Below are 15,354 nucleotides of genomic sequence, written 5' to 3'. Positions count from 1 at the left end.
ATTATTTTTGGGTGCTAAATTCTTCTTTGTTGCAGGCTAACTCGGGCAAGACGTCCAAAAGCAAAATAGTTTTCCAAGTTGAGTTTTGGCCAGTTTTAAACTTAACAATTTACAAATTACCCAATTTAAAGGAGACTTGGTTTGAGTTCCTTGTTTGATTGGCGTACAATTAATGTTGTTTCGCAGGAATTTTTGTTTTATTTCATTTCATTCTTACCACTAAGGAGCTTTAACAAGATGCCATATTCTTGAATGAGGTCCTTCTTTGCGGAAGCCACTCTTAGCATTAGCTGCTTTGGTCTTGCGGTAATACCAACGTTAAGGAGAAATTCACAATCACTCTTGGTCAGCGGTCTCTCAATAAGGAACTGTTTTTTGTCTTTGGTCAAAATCTGCTTAAACTAAGAAAACAAATAAATCAACCCTTTATTCTACTTCCGTAGTTCTAGTTATATAGTTATGCAATTTCCCTATTCACACTCCTGCTCTCCGGGTGAGTTTTAGGAAGTGCTGCAGTATTAAGTTAAATTTTTGGGAATTGCTCAGCTTTCAGACAAAATTTCAGCTTTTGTAGATATCTGATCCAAGCTGTCATACAAAAAGCGCGTGACAGTCACAATTCTGACCCTAGCCTGTTCTCAGCTATCAACCTCGTTCCCATGGTTGTTTCCCTTGCTAAGAACGAGGTTGCTCAACTATCAGTTAAACCCTATCCAGACCCCCTTGAACGTCTGAAACCAATCAGGAGCTGTATTTTTGGCCAATCAGGAGACAAAAAGGGATACGACAAACTGGGATACTTAATTTTCCCGCCCTTGCCGCGGCCTTTAATATTTTCCCGGGCTTGTCACTGACAAAAATATTTCTTACGCTTGCGAACGTAGCGGCGCGGCCTTTTTTTCAACTTCTCATTTGTTGTTAGTATTCATGGTGTAATAATTAAATATTTACCCAGTTTAGATACATCAAAATGAGCTCTTTTCGGTGAGCACTGGTTTGTTCAGTGACTAGAAGTTTTTTGACGTCTTCAACTTTCCCCGCAAAATCTTCCACTGTTAAAGGATTTCCATCTGCATGAAAAGAAAATTATTAGCATAAAATTTTCATCGAAGAAGGACAAAAATTGTTGGAAGTACAGTGCAGCGGACTGCCAAGGTTGGTTATCTTGTTGGACTTACGCCTGCGATGTTCCCGCAGGAGCTATTGCGAACCTGAGGCCTAGTTGTTGCCATTGTCGATTGTTTTGTTGGAAAATTTCCTCTCACACTGCCCGTCTCTGCCCAGGTGCATGAAAAGATACGAGTGAATGAAAACTTGGTTCGACTTGCGTGCAAATTTGATCTCAACCAAAGTGAGTGCAAGTCATCGCAAGTCCACTTAAGTACACGCAGGCCTGGCCAAACGGAGTCTCAAGTAGACCAAAGTTTTCAACTTGCGTTTACGTGCGAGTCCGTTTGGCCAGGATTAATTTGTATGGTTGATCAAACTTGTATTTACGATGTTTTTTCTTGCGTTAACTAATTAAGTTATTCGGCCCCGTGACTTGCATTATATGCTCGTGATAAATGCATTAAATTTGTTTTGGCTCGTACTTTACCCAAATAGTGTATTCTGTAATCTAACGAGAGCTCCCGGCGAGAGCTATACAAGCACACTTTGTATTTACCTTGAACTGAAGTTTCTTCCATCTCAAGATGCAACACTGCCTCGTCGTCGGGTATCGTGGAGTCAACGCTAGGTCCCCCGCGAGCACTGCGAAAATGTCTGCCAACAAATTCCCCGTCTTGTAGACGTAACACCTTGCGCTCTTTTTCGTAGACCACACGGCAAAACTTGAACAGGAACGGAGCGCGAGACAATCTTTGTACCATTGGGGGAGGGACAGACCTCCTAGTAACGTGTGCCTGAACCAAGGAATGATTGCCGAGGAACGGCGACGCTTCAGGAGGTGTATGGATATTCCCCGAAAAAGTTGTCTGAAAAACAAATACTAGTTATACAACGATTTGGAGTGTTATACCATAGAATATCCCACGAGTCACTTGTATTTAAAGGTTCGTGTGTATTGCAGGAAAATGCAAGCGACAACTGGGATATTCCGTTTTGCACGGCAGCCATGTCGCATGGCAGGACCAATGAAAACGTTTTGCATTGGAAAGATCATTTTTTCCCATAGGAAAAAGAACCTATTGTTTCTGCCATGCAACATGGCTACCGTTTACCGCTACCTCTATACCACGAGAAAGTGTTCACTAAGATTTTATACCATGCCAACACGATCAATGCAGCGCGCAATGGGAAGACTAGGTGTGATACCATCGAGCTTATTTTCTATGGCATGGTATAAAAAGCGTTACAAAACACAGTCAAATTACTGGGAAAAGAGGCGATATAAGCGATCCTTCTCTTAAAACAACTCAGTTCTGTTTGCTGATTTACAATGTTATCCTGCTTTCTTAGGGCCGCCAAATTGCTTAAAAACCGCCAAGCTACGCAGGCTAGCTCAGTTAGGTATAGGTTTACCGACTGACGTAAACGGTCACGTTGACAAAAATTAACTTTGACTCCGTCCACATTACGCCGGAGGAACTTGAAGACCTAACCGGGGAAATGAAGCTGCGTTTTCAGATTCCTCCGGCCTAGTGTGAGCGGGGCCTGAGTAACCCATAATACCTGATGCATTCTGCTGCCTTGCAAAACAAATTTCGTGCTATATACCACTGACGTTACAAGAAGCAGATGATGACCTTCTAGAGACGCCATTTTTTCGGGATCTAACGCAGTGTTTAATAATATTTCACGGAGCTCTGCATCCTTATAATATTCTTCAGTCAGCTGTCCGAGTTCTAGGTCACCAAGAACGTCGCTGAACTTCAGTTCTACTCCCGCATTGTCCAGGCCCTGTACGGCTATATCGAGATTCCTGTGGCATAGAACAAATACAGTACAATACTTTATTCAAGAGATACAAATAATCATGACGTTAAAAATAATACCGCTTGCAATTGAAATCGCGAGGTTAGCCACATACTTGACAATAACCGTAAATAAAAAGCGTAAATGACGTGTGCAAGCTAAGAACTATTTACAAGCCATAATATATTGGTATACAATCACCGATGAAAGAATTTACAAAATAACGAGAACAAACCTCAGCACTTTGGAGCGGATTTACACTGTCGACGTATGAACCATGAAAATAAAATAAGCGACGTAGAATCCGGGAGGAGACTCCCATACAAAAAGGACGGGGGTGGTCGCCAGAAATTTTGAAAAGAACCCCTAAAAGGTACCAAGATCCTATTTTGTGGGCGTGGCTTGAATTTTTTTTTCTCCCTTTAATTTAGAGGTACCAATTCTAAAACAACACATTGTCCCCTCTCATATTTTTCTGCTTGATTTCCTTAAAGGTACCGCTAAAGATCCCGCTTTGGACCTTTTGAGGCTCAACACCAAAACAGAAACCAAACCGCTTGTGTAATCCTAAAAGGTGCGACAAGCACCCCTGTCCCATCCCCGGGCGTAGAATACGTACCTGCTTACTTCTCCTGTCTCAGTTTTTTGCAAACTCTTACTTTCTTTTACAAGTTTGGACTCTGAAGAACTGTGAAAGTGATTTTCCTTCTCGTCAACGATGTAACTCTCCAGTCCGCCCAGAATGATCATTTCCGCTTTACCAAAAGGTCGCTTCCACCACTCCCGCTTCCGCTTCACGATTAGCGCCAATGGTGTAACGATATTAGTTTGGCCGTGATAGACTGGGAAGTAATCCTTGCCAAAGTTTTCGTGAACAAACGCCCGGATTGAATCTTGCGTCATCTGAGACGAGAAGTAGATATCGTTACTCTGAACTAGGCGAGGCTAGCTAAGCTACATATCTATATCGCGTTAGGGTTGGTTCTTGCCAGGCGCTCCTCAAATAAACTTATTTGCCTATTAAGTGTGTGTTAGTTGTGAAGTGGGGACAAAATATATGGTTATTCTGAGTTAGGCGAGGCTAGCTAAGTTACATATCTTTTCTAAGATAATATATTGTATTTCTCATGCACAAATAGGGCACGTTTTCTTAGCCCATCTACCGCCGGTTGTACGAAGGATGAGTATTATTAACCTTGTTTATTGGGTAAATTATTGTCCAGGGGTTACGCGTCAACAAAAGACATTTACGTTATTCAATGGAAAGTGACTTGTGATTCAAATTAAATCTGGGAAACGTTCACATTACAATCTAACGTTTGGTTTACCTTTAAATGAAGCTTAAAATCTCGTTTCCAGGCTCGCAAAATCTTGGTTAACTTAAGCTTCCTGGTTCGCCTCGTCATCATTGAGTGTTAGTTTCGTTTAGAGCAGTTAGCGAGAAACTGAACAAATATACTGTTTTAAATAAGAAGAGTACTTTGCGAATTTGATTTACGATAAACCAAAAATTGCGTCATAGCCACCAGAACCAATGTAAACCATGTTTGAAAATAATACAATTTCTGTTACGTACCTTGAACAAAGATGTGTTCGAGGAAAATGAAAAATAATCAGTTTAAAGCTCAGTTATTCGTTCCTCCTTAAAGAAAATGTTTTTGTTTCCTTCATCTCGTGACATAAAGTTCAAAAGCGTTGGGCAGTTGAAACTGAAACTTTCGACAGATGAGTTAATAGTCGGAAAAAAACTAGCATTGGAAATTCACATTTCCCTCTTAACATCATATATTCTTTTAGAGTATGGGAATAATTTTCGGTGTTCTTTTAGTGCAAAGACCTATCGGTGGTTAATTTTGAGACACTTACTGAAGAATTTTTTTTAGCCAGTCTTAATTTTCTCTTTATTTTCACTGACATGTTTAAACTGATTAGCAATCCGGCATACAATTAATGTCAGTAAACCATAAAGCAAAACTGTTCTAAGAAAATAAATTACCGACTGTACTATTCTTAACTCTTCCGTCTGGCACTTGACATATTACTTTCCCATACTACAAAAAAATGTGATTTGTTTACCTGGATAACCGATGGAAGAGCTGTATTGAACTCGTTACAGCGGTGTAATGAAGTGTGCATGCATCGATATTAAATTTAGAATTTGGGTATTCCAAATTCCAAACATGATGATACAAATCTCGATTACCGTGATTTCTGTCATGTTGTTACTGAGAATCTGCGGCACATCAAGAAATATTTTGCTACTGAAATAAATGATGTTTATCGTAGTTAAGGACTCGTTTCCCATTGCGGGAGTGGAAAGTTTGGGTTCCGGGTTTAGTTTCAGTTTCCTAGCTTTTGGCAATTATCCTACTTAATATTACTCTTCATTTTAAGCCATTTCCTTTTTTCTACTTAGATTTAATCGCATTGCATGTATTTATACCTGTCTATTTATTGCGCCTTTTTTATTATAAATTCAACCGAGTGTTTTGAATTATATATTTAATAAAGACCATTTTTGTTACCTTTCCTAGCCAGGAAGAAACTGCTGTGATAACAAAATTGAACTGTTTTACTGTTTTACATCAATAATTTTTTTGTATGATACATATATGTGTGTTAATGTAACGTATTTTAGGCTTTAGATGTATTTTAGACCTTTATTCTCCAGAGGACCCTCCAGCTCCGGAAAACCCAAACTAGGTGATTGGAGGCCTCCTCTTAAAATAACATTTTCTTTATTTTCAATATTAAGTGATATTTTGGCTGGATTTCATATTTTGCAATAATCACATAAGAGGACTTCATAATATTTGTAACGGTAAAATCTTATCGTTATTATTTCCTGAAATACAACCTGGGACAAACGTTTTGGGACTGGTCATCTATTTTCTTCTCACACCTCCCCCCCCCCCCCCCCCTGTCCTCTTCTATTGCCGGTTTTCATGTGACATCATCATTTTCCTAAATTAAATGATTACCAATCCTACTGAAGTTTTAGTTTCATCAGATGTAAGACCCTCTAAGAACTTGACGTTTCACGATGTTTAAGCTTGACAGGGGTCCTCGTTTTGTTGTAGAGGACGTTTCAGAATTTCCAAGTATATGCGTGGCATTAAAATGGTGGCCCGAGAAGGTCAAAAGAGGAGCTATCGCTGAAGGGGGCGCTAGGAGTCAGAGAGAAATGTAAAACGCTAGAATTTTTGTTATTTATTAATGCGTTAGAATACCTTAGAAAACAGGAACTCAAAATGTTCTTTAACTTGCATTTAGCGTCTTCTAAGACCCTTCACGAACAAACAAAAATTAAACAAAATGATGAAAGGGACCGCAAACGAAAATGCTACCGGTATACGTAGGATCTGTAAAAAATCTGATCAGCCAAAACTAGAAACATAACAATGAAGCAAGGCTGATTACCACGTAGAAAGCATAGTGGGACAACGACATGATAGAGTCCAAACTGAAAGCCAAGAATTGCAACCGTGGACAGCTGTTTCGACCTTGGTTGGGTCTCGTCAGCGCGGTGTAACAGCAAAAAGTAAAGCAACCGGCTTGTGGACCGATCGTCTACTAAATGCACATGATAATGACCTCAGGTGAAACTCAAATCCAAATGTTTGCGGATTGGTCAATGTCACGTGTAAAACGCGTGACCCCGAACAATAGGTAAAGATCCAGAATATCATGTCGTTGTCGCGATAAGCGCGATAAGAAGTCGATAAGAATGCGGACATGTCTCGCAGAAAATACATGGCCAAACCATTCACGCTTGGGCTAAGAAATCGGCTTACTTCCGTCTGGGCATTGCGCATTTCCCCCATTCTATTGCCGGTTAATCACCCCACTAACAGAGAGAGAAAGATCCATTTCCGTCCCTACCCTCTCTTTATTCTCCCTACCCTCTCATCCCTGGCACTAAAAAGTCTCTCTATCCAGGGGACTTTTAACTTATTAAATTCTGTTTCCGATCTGCTACACCGGAAAAAAATATTTTAGCCACAGTCACGAACTTTAACGTTGAATCTTGATCATTTCTATGCAATTCCACCTCAAAACGTGAACAAAAAAAGACTTAGATCGTGCAGCTGATAAAAAAGACGAAAACGTCCTGACTTTTACAAGCTGCACCGAGGAATTATTTCCACGTTCATCCATGATCACAGGACAGTGAGGAAAATAAGAAGCAAAATGCCTCCCTACACTACCCTCCCACTGGCTTGTCGTGCGCTTTCCCCGACCTTGAAAAGCCCCGGGGAAAAACCTTTCTGAATCTACGCGAATTTGTTTCATCCACCAGTAATTTAAATAAAAGGATCAAAACAAGCTTTACTGCGTTTTCCAACCAGAGACATCCTAGTATGGAGAGCGTCTTACTCGATTGACGTAGATCCACACACATCTGACACATGTACAGTGTACATAGGTGAATCTTGAAGAATTTCTTAAAAAACGTTGACATATTGAATTTGAAAAAATATAAGGAATTAGAGGTAGCTATCTGAATAAGGATTGCTGAAAAACGAGCCACGTCTTGACGATCTATTTATTCATCTCCGTTCTCAACCGGGCTTGCTCCGTTCTTTAAACCATATTGCTTATTCCTGTTCATTTGTTGTCTAATTCATATTCACGCGTAATCAAATGGTCTCTCTATCTCTTTTTTCAAGCATTTTGCAAGAGTACTATAACTGACTGATAACCCGGTTGCTGTGATAGAGCTGTCTCGTGATACTATCCAAACATCGCCCTTGTTATGTCTAGGGGTTCACCTTCTCAAACCCCGGTATCTATTGTCAATATCACAGTGCTCGTTTTATGTTGTTTCTCGCTGTTTATCAAAAGGTTCATTATAATCCGGTTTATATTGCGTTCCTTCATCTTTTATATACTAAAGGCATACAGAGTTTCCAGCTTATTTCATCTTGTTGCCGAGGACATATAGTTTGTCGCTTGGGCTGCTTGCGAAAGACTTCACAAGAAGCTTGAGAGTGCGACACGAAATATTTTAAGCACCGATGAGGAGAAAACCCTCCTATCAGGTTTTACAACGCCGCACAAATTCTGAGGAGAGGAGTTGAGGAAATCAGGTTAGCTGTAGCTTGCCTAGCAGGCGTTCTTTTCCAAAACCGCGCTAAGGGAACGAAACTGCAAGCGAGTGCTTCTCCTTCTTTTTTTGTTCTCCCCCAGCCGACTTCTCTGCGCTTTTTGTTCATTCAGACGCGCTCGTTTGTGACTTGTTTGCTCGATCTTCCGGCCTGGAAAATGGAAAGGAAACGTGTGCTAAGCAGGTTAGGTTAGCTGAAGAAAAGAAAAGAAAAGACTCAACAACAACTCTGGAACAAGTCCAGACAAGATTGCATACTTACAGTTGATTATCTCGCCAAAGTATTATAACCGCACACCGACAGGTCACATGATTGCTACAGGAAATATATTCTCCCAACTAGAACGTCTAATGTTTAAGAGAATCTATATGTTGATATCAGCGGTAAAGAGGAGGCTTGATATAATATTAAATTCTCCTTACTGGTGTTTTAACAAATGTAAGGTGGCTGGTAAAGAGGATTTGTTTGTTTACATTGGAACTGTAAAGTTTTTAAAACACTCAACATGATGTTACTATCGCCTGTATGTTAATATGCAGGATCTGTCGAATTTTCATCTGAAATTTATGTCAGCGTAAGCTTCAGTGTTAGCATGATATCTGCCTAATGACGCTATACTTACCAACTGACAAAATGTCGTTTTGCATCACGTATTTTAAACTTTCAATATTTTTTTCGCGTGCCGACGTCAAGGCCCAAGAGATTTGTTGACCAAATAACCCAAGTTGGAAACACTTTGTTATCTTTAGATTTTCTTCACGTCATAGACATCGCTAGGTCCGTTTAACCCAGGGAGGTAACACACTGTAAGTAGAAGTGAACCATTTGTGGAGTGATGACAAGTAAGGTTCCTGTTTTGAGTCATTGAAATGGTCGGCCACGTGAAGTTTCTCTTCGAAACCAGACGATAAGATTCGATACATATGTAACGAACACTGGCCGTATCGCGCGTTCAGTCATGATACACGGGAATTATGAAGACCTGTTTCGTTCGTTTATCGACGCGCGTGTCGAGAGCAACAAAAATAACAGTTGTTTTGTTTGCTTACGGGCTTTATAAATTACGAGGAATTTGAGTAAACTCAAGAAAACTCATGCAAATCCAATTATTTCAGTCGTAAGATAAATTGAAAGTGTGTCGTCGTATGGGATTTTTTTAAAATCAATTCAATAGGGAAACTGACTTGGATAAATAAAAGGGTGCAAGGAAACGCAGTTTTAAGACACTTAAGGACCACGAATGTCTATTCTGACCTCTGTGCGAGATGGAACAATTCAGTTTGCCTAAAGTACCATAAGATGATACCACAGCATAAAGGCTGATACTAATTTTTCACACCACTGATCCGTTTTTCGCACCTACTGAGAAGTGTTATAAATTTTAATTAAGTCAATTCCACAACAATACTTGCTGGAACAGGAATCTGGACAATGTTTTCGATGACTGTGTTTTTATTTGGTAAAGCAACTACAAAACACTTAGCACTTTCACAATGCAGCAAGACACGTTTCGGCATGAAAAAGGAAACAAAGGAATCCGTGTCACAAGGTCAAAGGATAAATCTTAAGTAGCAAAACTTGTGTACTTTTCTATTTCGTAGCAAAATTCCAAGTTGTTACGAATTGGAAGTCTGCGACCAATCAAGTGATCGGAAGTGAATTGTTTCTGTTAGATACTTATCAGCGTTGATTCTAGTTGATAGTTTGCTAAGCCAATAGAAACGCTTCAATAGAATCAACTCAGCGAGCTAACGACCACTGGGTATTTAAACCCATCAAGTCAGAGTAACACACCACATGCGCTCCTCGCACTGGGAAGAGAAAGTTTGAACGGGTCAGGAAAAAACAATTCAAACTTTGCTTTGCAGCGACGAGAACGCATCCCGGAAACAACCAAATATGGATTCCGCACTGCTGTTTGAAGAATTCATGGATGCAAGCGCTTTGGATTTTACCGAGTTAGAAGAGCAATATCCTTTACGCGGATATTTGCAGAGCAGCACAGATGGTATGCTTGATCAACACGTTGACTCGATGACTTTATCGTGTCCAGTAGATGTCTACCTTGATTACCTGTTTTCTAAGGGCATTGTGGACTCTATGGATGAACACATCTTCCTGGGACCAGATTGCGATGAGGTAGGGGAGCTGAAGGAGCACCTCATTTCCTCAGTGTTTAACTCGTACTACAAGCAAACGTTTGAATTCGAGAAGGGCACGTGCGGGAAAGATAACCTCGTAATGTCGGCAAGTTTATTGCTCCCTGACGTCAGCGATTCCAGCAGCGATTCAGCCTCTTTGAGCGATGCAGTCAGCGATATTTCTGATAACTTGGAAGGGCTTGCAACTCGATATCAATATCCAGGGCCAGAAGGTCAAACAGCAGTGATGGGCCTCCCGCTCACCAAGCCAGGCGCAAGCAAACAGGCGGGCGTGCGCGCGGAGCGCGCGAGACGTCGCGTGCCCACGCGGGAGTACAAGTGCAGTTTTCCGGGCTGTAGTAAGATGTATACAAAGAGTTCGCATCTTAAAGCGCATATACGACGCCATACTGGAGAAAAACCGTTCGCTTGTACGTGGAAAGGATGTAACTGGAGGTTCTCGAGATCGGATGAACTGGCTCGTCACAAGCGCTCTCACAGCGGGATCAAACCATTCATTTGTGATTTATGCGACAAAAGGTTTTCTCGCTCTGATCATTTAGCCAAGCACAGGAAGACTCATAATCGTGCGAGGAAAAACTCTTCTTTTGTTGTAAAAATGTGAAAAAAAATCACGTCTAAACTCGTTATTTTTTATTGAAACTGCGAAACTCTTATTTTTAAGAACATAAACATGTCATGTGATGTTTCTAGTTCAAAGTCAACACGTCAAGAGCTTTCCAAGTGCGAACCCCTTGTTGTTAAAGTTTATCTATTCTAAATGTCTTACTTTCTGTGTAAATATGTTTTTACATAGCCACTTCCGAGCTCACCATTCACAGATATATATATATTTGTTTTCTCTGGTGTACGTTTCCAAGACAACTTCCGGTGTATGTATTTTAATACGAAATCGACGAAAACCAACGAGAAAAGTAATATAGTTTTCGCCGTAGTTTGAAGAAGAGCGAGCATATTGTTTGAAGCATGTAGGACATTCAATTGCCACGACAAGTTGTTAACAATATTAAGATGTTAAATATTGTAGAAGACCCTTGCACCATGCAATAAAGTCCATATTTTCTCTAAAAATTTATTGTTATTATGACAACCAACACTGTACAGACCACTCCTTATTAAGCGGAACAAAGAATGTGTTTGTGGTTTTTCTGTCAACAATCAGCAACTGAAAACAAAGAAGACCTTTTCGCTGATACTTCACATGGTTATTTCCGGACTGTTTACCACTGTGTTACGTAATGAGTTACGTAATTCTGTGCGCTTAATTTCCCAGACGACTTTACGACTGTCTGCCCGTCTGCCTTTGGAAAAGTTGAAAGTTGAGAGTCTCGTTCTCACAGTTGTAATCCACTTATGAATGATCTGGTCTTGGTAACTGACAAGAGTTCATGTTTTTCGATAAGCTAGCGTGTAACCAATTGACCGAAGTATGCAACAAGAACTTCAAGGTAGCCTTTGGCCGGGCATTTAGCACTTATAAAAATATTACCAACCGCAGCCGCAAAAACTCTTCTATACAACTGGTTTAGATCTGTCACAAACCCAAGCTTAAAACGTAATTTGTTAATGGAAATACTAGACTTATGCAAGCTGGCTAGTTAGTATCGAGAATCTTACAGCTACATGAAGTCAATATCAAGATATTCCCACCCTCTGTTACACATGTAGTCTTAGTTTCTTAAAAAACAAATTTATGCAGACAATAGATTCCGCCTCTGCAGAGTCCGTGCTTACCATGCTTTGTGTTGCATGTCATGTCTGCATAGTGCATCGCAGCGTTAGTCTTATCAGAGTTGAATCAGTGCAATGTCTAGGTGAACTGCTTCAAAGGATTCCAGGGCAAATTTGGAGACTTCATTTTATGTTTTTTTTTTTCCGTCTCCTCAGCTAGTCTGTCTGTTGTCTTTGGGTCTGTTGTCTGTTCACGCAGATATCCAATCAGTATATGTCTGAAAGTTATATGTGGGCCCACTAGGGAGCCATTTCACCAAAACATGTTTCAAATCAAGTCGTTTGTAACTGATTAGTGGACAAAGCAGGAGGGTACTCCCAGAAAAATTGGGTGGGATGTGCGGCCTGCTTGCCAAAACCCTTACCCTATTTATGACAAAAATCTGCGATTTTCGCTACTCTATTTATAACCTGACCAAAACTTCGATACCCTATTTGAGACCAAAATCGACACACTATTTCTGACCAAAGCCGCTAAAAAAAAACCATGTACCGGGGCTACACATACTCATATAACCCATATAAGGGAGTAACCCCCCCCCCCCCCCTCCGCCCCCGCGTGGAAAATAATCTTAAAGAATCTTTAGCCTGTGATCAGGCGTTTTATTTTGACAACTCGATCTATTTTCGATGTTGATCTGATAACAACATCATAGATGATAAGAAAGGCTCAAAATATTCCTTCATTCCATCCATTGTTTTTCAAATTTTCAAATTTATAGTAATACAATATATGCCGGCACGAATATGCCGGCAGAGTTTCACAGAGTCATGTGTACGATTGTAACTGATGGCAGATAACACCCAACACGAAAGATTTTGTAATCATATGTAGGTGATATGCGCTGGGTATAATTTTCAGTTAAAATTCAGCATATTTTAGAGGGTGCGTAAAACGTTTCAGCGTGATGCTTTTGACATATTCAGAAAGCGTACCTGTAACATGTAAGGTCGCGGCTTTCGAAAGTATTTAAAATTGTTATCTTGACCTATAATTCCCTTTCAAAGGCGTGAAAGCTCTGTTTAGCCTAACAGCTAAAGCAACAAGGGAGCTTGTAGAAAATCCCAAAAATTCTGGACGCCTTAACTCAGTGATCGGACAAAAAGACCCTTCCAAAATTTCTTGTGGTCTGACATTTTACAGTCAGTCAATGTTAAGATGATTGTCTTTTAATTGTGCCGGGTTACAAAATCAAATCATGGGGAGCATTTATGTATGAAGACCAGTGCAGTTTTTCATCTCATACATCAAGCACATCTTTCAACAGAAGAGACAACCAAGAAAAACTATTCACTTTGCCCGGGAGGGGGGTACTCCTCTATATGGGCTATATAGGTATGTGCCTCGGGATAGGGTAGGGTTTTTGAGGTTCTCGAGCCTTAAATAGGGTACCGATTTTCATTTGCTTCATCCCGCTTAAATAGAGTCAGAGTTTCAGACCCTTCGCGACATACCCCTATCCGAAATTTAGGGAAGTACCCCCCGCCCCGGGACTATGGAGCTGGCTTGCAGTGACGATCCCCTGGGGAATATCGATTGACATATACTACAAAGTTCTTTTTTGTTTATTTTGAGGCCCTGGTTAAAAATAATATCCTAGTTATCATACACGTAAAAGAGACGGATTTTATCTGCTAAAGTTGAGAATTTTACTGCCCTCATAAATCTTTGAACTTGGCCTTCCCTTTTTATCCAAATTCTAGGCCTGTGTAGTTTATCAGTTTCTTTCATCCTTCTTTAATAAGTTTTTTTTCGAGCACTGCTTAATCTGCTCTCTAAATTGGAAGCTCCTTATATCCTATCAAACGACGAGAGATAAGCAAAAATAGATCAAAATACCATTCAGTGTTACCATCCATGCATCCATCTACATGTCAAAATTTATAAATTGTCCCGGACTAAACAAATTCGAAAACCTCATCCTTTGTCGGGGCATAATGTAGCTCACATAACGGCTTTCACCTCCGTGTCGGCCCTTTTTCTGGTAGCTTTAGCCTGAAAGTGTATTTCCATTGAAGTTTAAACCAATCAAAATACATTGTACTTGTAGACCCGGCATGGAGAAATTCTGAAGGCATTCCCTGCTCCGCCTGGTCCTGGGCGCCTTGCATTGTCTTCTGTTGATGAAACAATTATCAGATCAATTGCCCGAGGTTAGACAGGTGTACACAGGTCAATGTGTCCACTCTTTTGTGTGTAATTGAAGGTTTAATTTTCGGTCTGACACTGAACGTGCTAACGTTTTTTTTTTTCACCATTTCATTCTGAAATCAATGTTCATAGTGACCATTTCCACTCGTTTAAGTTTCTCCGTAGTTCAAAGTCGATCATACAACCGAGAATGTTCTGAAATGACCACAATTAACTATGCAATAAGGCAAGCTTATCGTTAATTTATCTTCAAATATTTTAAACTAAAAATCTAGACTGTATCGGACTCACGTTTTAAAGACTTTACCAGAGTTCATATAGTCATTCAGTTCAAAATTTGTCAAAACAAACGGGCACTCAATCTAAAATGTGTTCATGATGGTATGTTCTCAAAATTTGGGTTAATTTCAGCTTTAACATTCTTGTAAAAAAGATCTTACAAGAAACGAGGTCTTGTGTATAAGTAAAGGTTAAAAGAGAAATGACGTTTTATGCCTCCAGGCTGGGGATTAGGAAAGGACTATCACAAAGAAGATGGATTACAGAAACTTGAGAAGTTTCAATGTCATGAAGACCCCAAAAGAAAACATTTTACAGGCCTCTAAGCCTCTGTAGACTCGGGAGTAGTCCCTCTTTCGCTTAGTCCGTCGTGCGTGACGCGAAAGAAAACCTCGAGGAAAAAATGGCCGCGCGAGTTCAAAAGGAGCGAAAGTGCTGACAAGCATGTGTGTCGACATCTTTGAAAAGCCCGAACCTTGTTAGAAAGTCAAAGATTTGAAATGAGAGCCATTATTAAAGCTGAGGAAATTAATAACTCGGTAGCTTTGTCAAGTCCTCTCCAGTATGAACCAGCTGTAACAATACATGGCAAAAAAGGCAAATCCGATAAAAGCCATCTCAAGGGCTCTCGCAACTGAAATAATATAAGACTACATGTAGTATCCAATATCGGCATAAATAAACTTATATCCCCTGTCAAGCCATGTAACAAGCCACAGGAAATAATCTCGGATATCGGGCTAGAAATAACCTGCCAACATGGTGCGTGAATCGTATTAGGGCGCCTAAAGCCCCGCTAAATAAAGGTACAAGAACAACAAAACAAGGCCGAATATTTTACATGTAATTTGTTACTCCTCCTTCAGTTTTTGCTACCTTTGCGGTCGTACATAGGTCATGATAGGCAGTGGGATTACTTTCCACTCAAACACAAAGACATAGTGTGTTTTCCTTGGTTGCACACTTAACTATGGTAACGCTGCGTCCCATAGACTTGGTAAGCAGA

At 40.2% G+C, this 15,354-nt stretch overlaps 2 protein-coding genes and 1 long non-coding RNA gene across 4 annotated transcripts in view; 1 reads left to right on the top strand and 2 right to left on the bottom strand.

Moving 5' to 3' along the window:
* The window catches only part of LOC110045101 (uncharacterized), a 4,727-nt gene extending 276 nt beyond the window's left edge, over nucleotides 1-4,451 (bottom strand). The window contains exons 1-6 of the mRNA XM_020750707.2: nucleotides 4,245-4,451; nucleotides 3,536-3,819; nucleotides 2,674-2,923; nucleotides 1,667-1,976; nucleotides 952-1,070; nucleotides 218-401 (exon numbers count right to left, since the gene is read on the bottom strand). Of these exons, the coding sequence (XP_020606366.1) occupies nucleotides 218-401; nucleotides 952-1,070; nucleotides 1,667-1,976; nucleotides 2,674-2,923; nucleotides 3,536-3,819; nucleotides 4,245-4,325 (1,228 nt within the window). The 5' untranslated portion in view covers nucleotides 4,326-4,451. The remainder of the gene's footprint in view (nucleotides 1-217; nucleotides 402-951; nucleotides 1,071-1,666; nucleotides 1,977-2,673; nucleotides 2,924-3,535; nucleotides 3,820-4,244) is intronic.
* A 2,993-nt stretch (nucleotides 4,452-7,444) lies between these two features.
* On the bottom strand, nucleotides 7,445-9,048 carry LOC149101436 (uncharacterized). Of its 2 annotated transcripts, none has more exons than XR_016203108.1 (2): nucleotides 8,647-9,048; nucleotides 7,445-8,174 (listed from the first exon to the last, which is right to left on the bottom strand). It is a non-coding gene; the product is annotated as an uncharacterized LOC149101436 (long non-coding RNA). The 2 variants fall into 2 exon arrangements; XR_016203107.1 differs by lacking the exon at nucleotides 8,647-9,048 and adding an exon at nucleotides 8,286-8,414.
* A 573-nt stretch (nucleotides 9,049-9,621) lies between these two features.
* On the top strand, nucleotides 9,622-11,257 carry LOC110045197 (uncharacterized). The gene has a single exon (XM_020750796.2). It carries the CDS (start codon nucleotides 9,924-9,926, stop codon nucleotides 10,788-10,790), a length of 867 nt encoding a protein of 288 aa, XP_020606455.1. The 5' UTR covers nucleotides 9,622-9,923; the 3' UTR covers nucleotides 10,791-11,257.
* Nucleotides 11,258-15,354: the final 4,097 nt, after the last annotated feature.

Source organism: Orbicella faveolata, unplaced genomic scaffold, assembly GCF_042242905.1.
Source record: "Orbicella faveolata isolate gen_17 unplaced genomic scaffold, um_ofav_v1 contig_4, whole genome shotgun sequence".
Taxonomy (NCBI): domain Eukaryota; kingdom Metazoa; phylum Cnidaria; class Anthozoa; order Scleractinia; family Merulinidae; genus Orbicella; species Orbicella faveolata.
The sequence above is the reverse complement of the archived record's forward strand: the minus strand, read 5'-3'. Positions and strand labels throughout refer to the sequence as shown.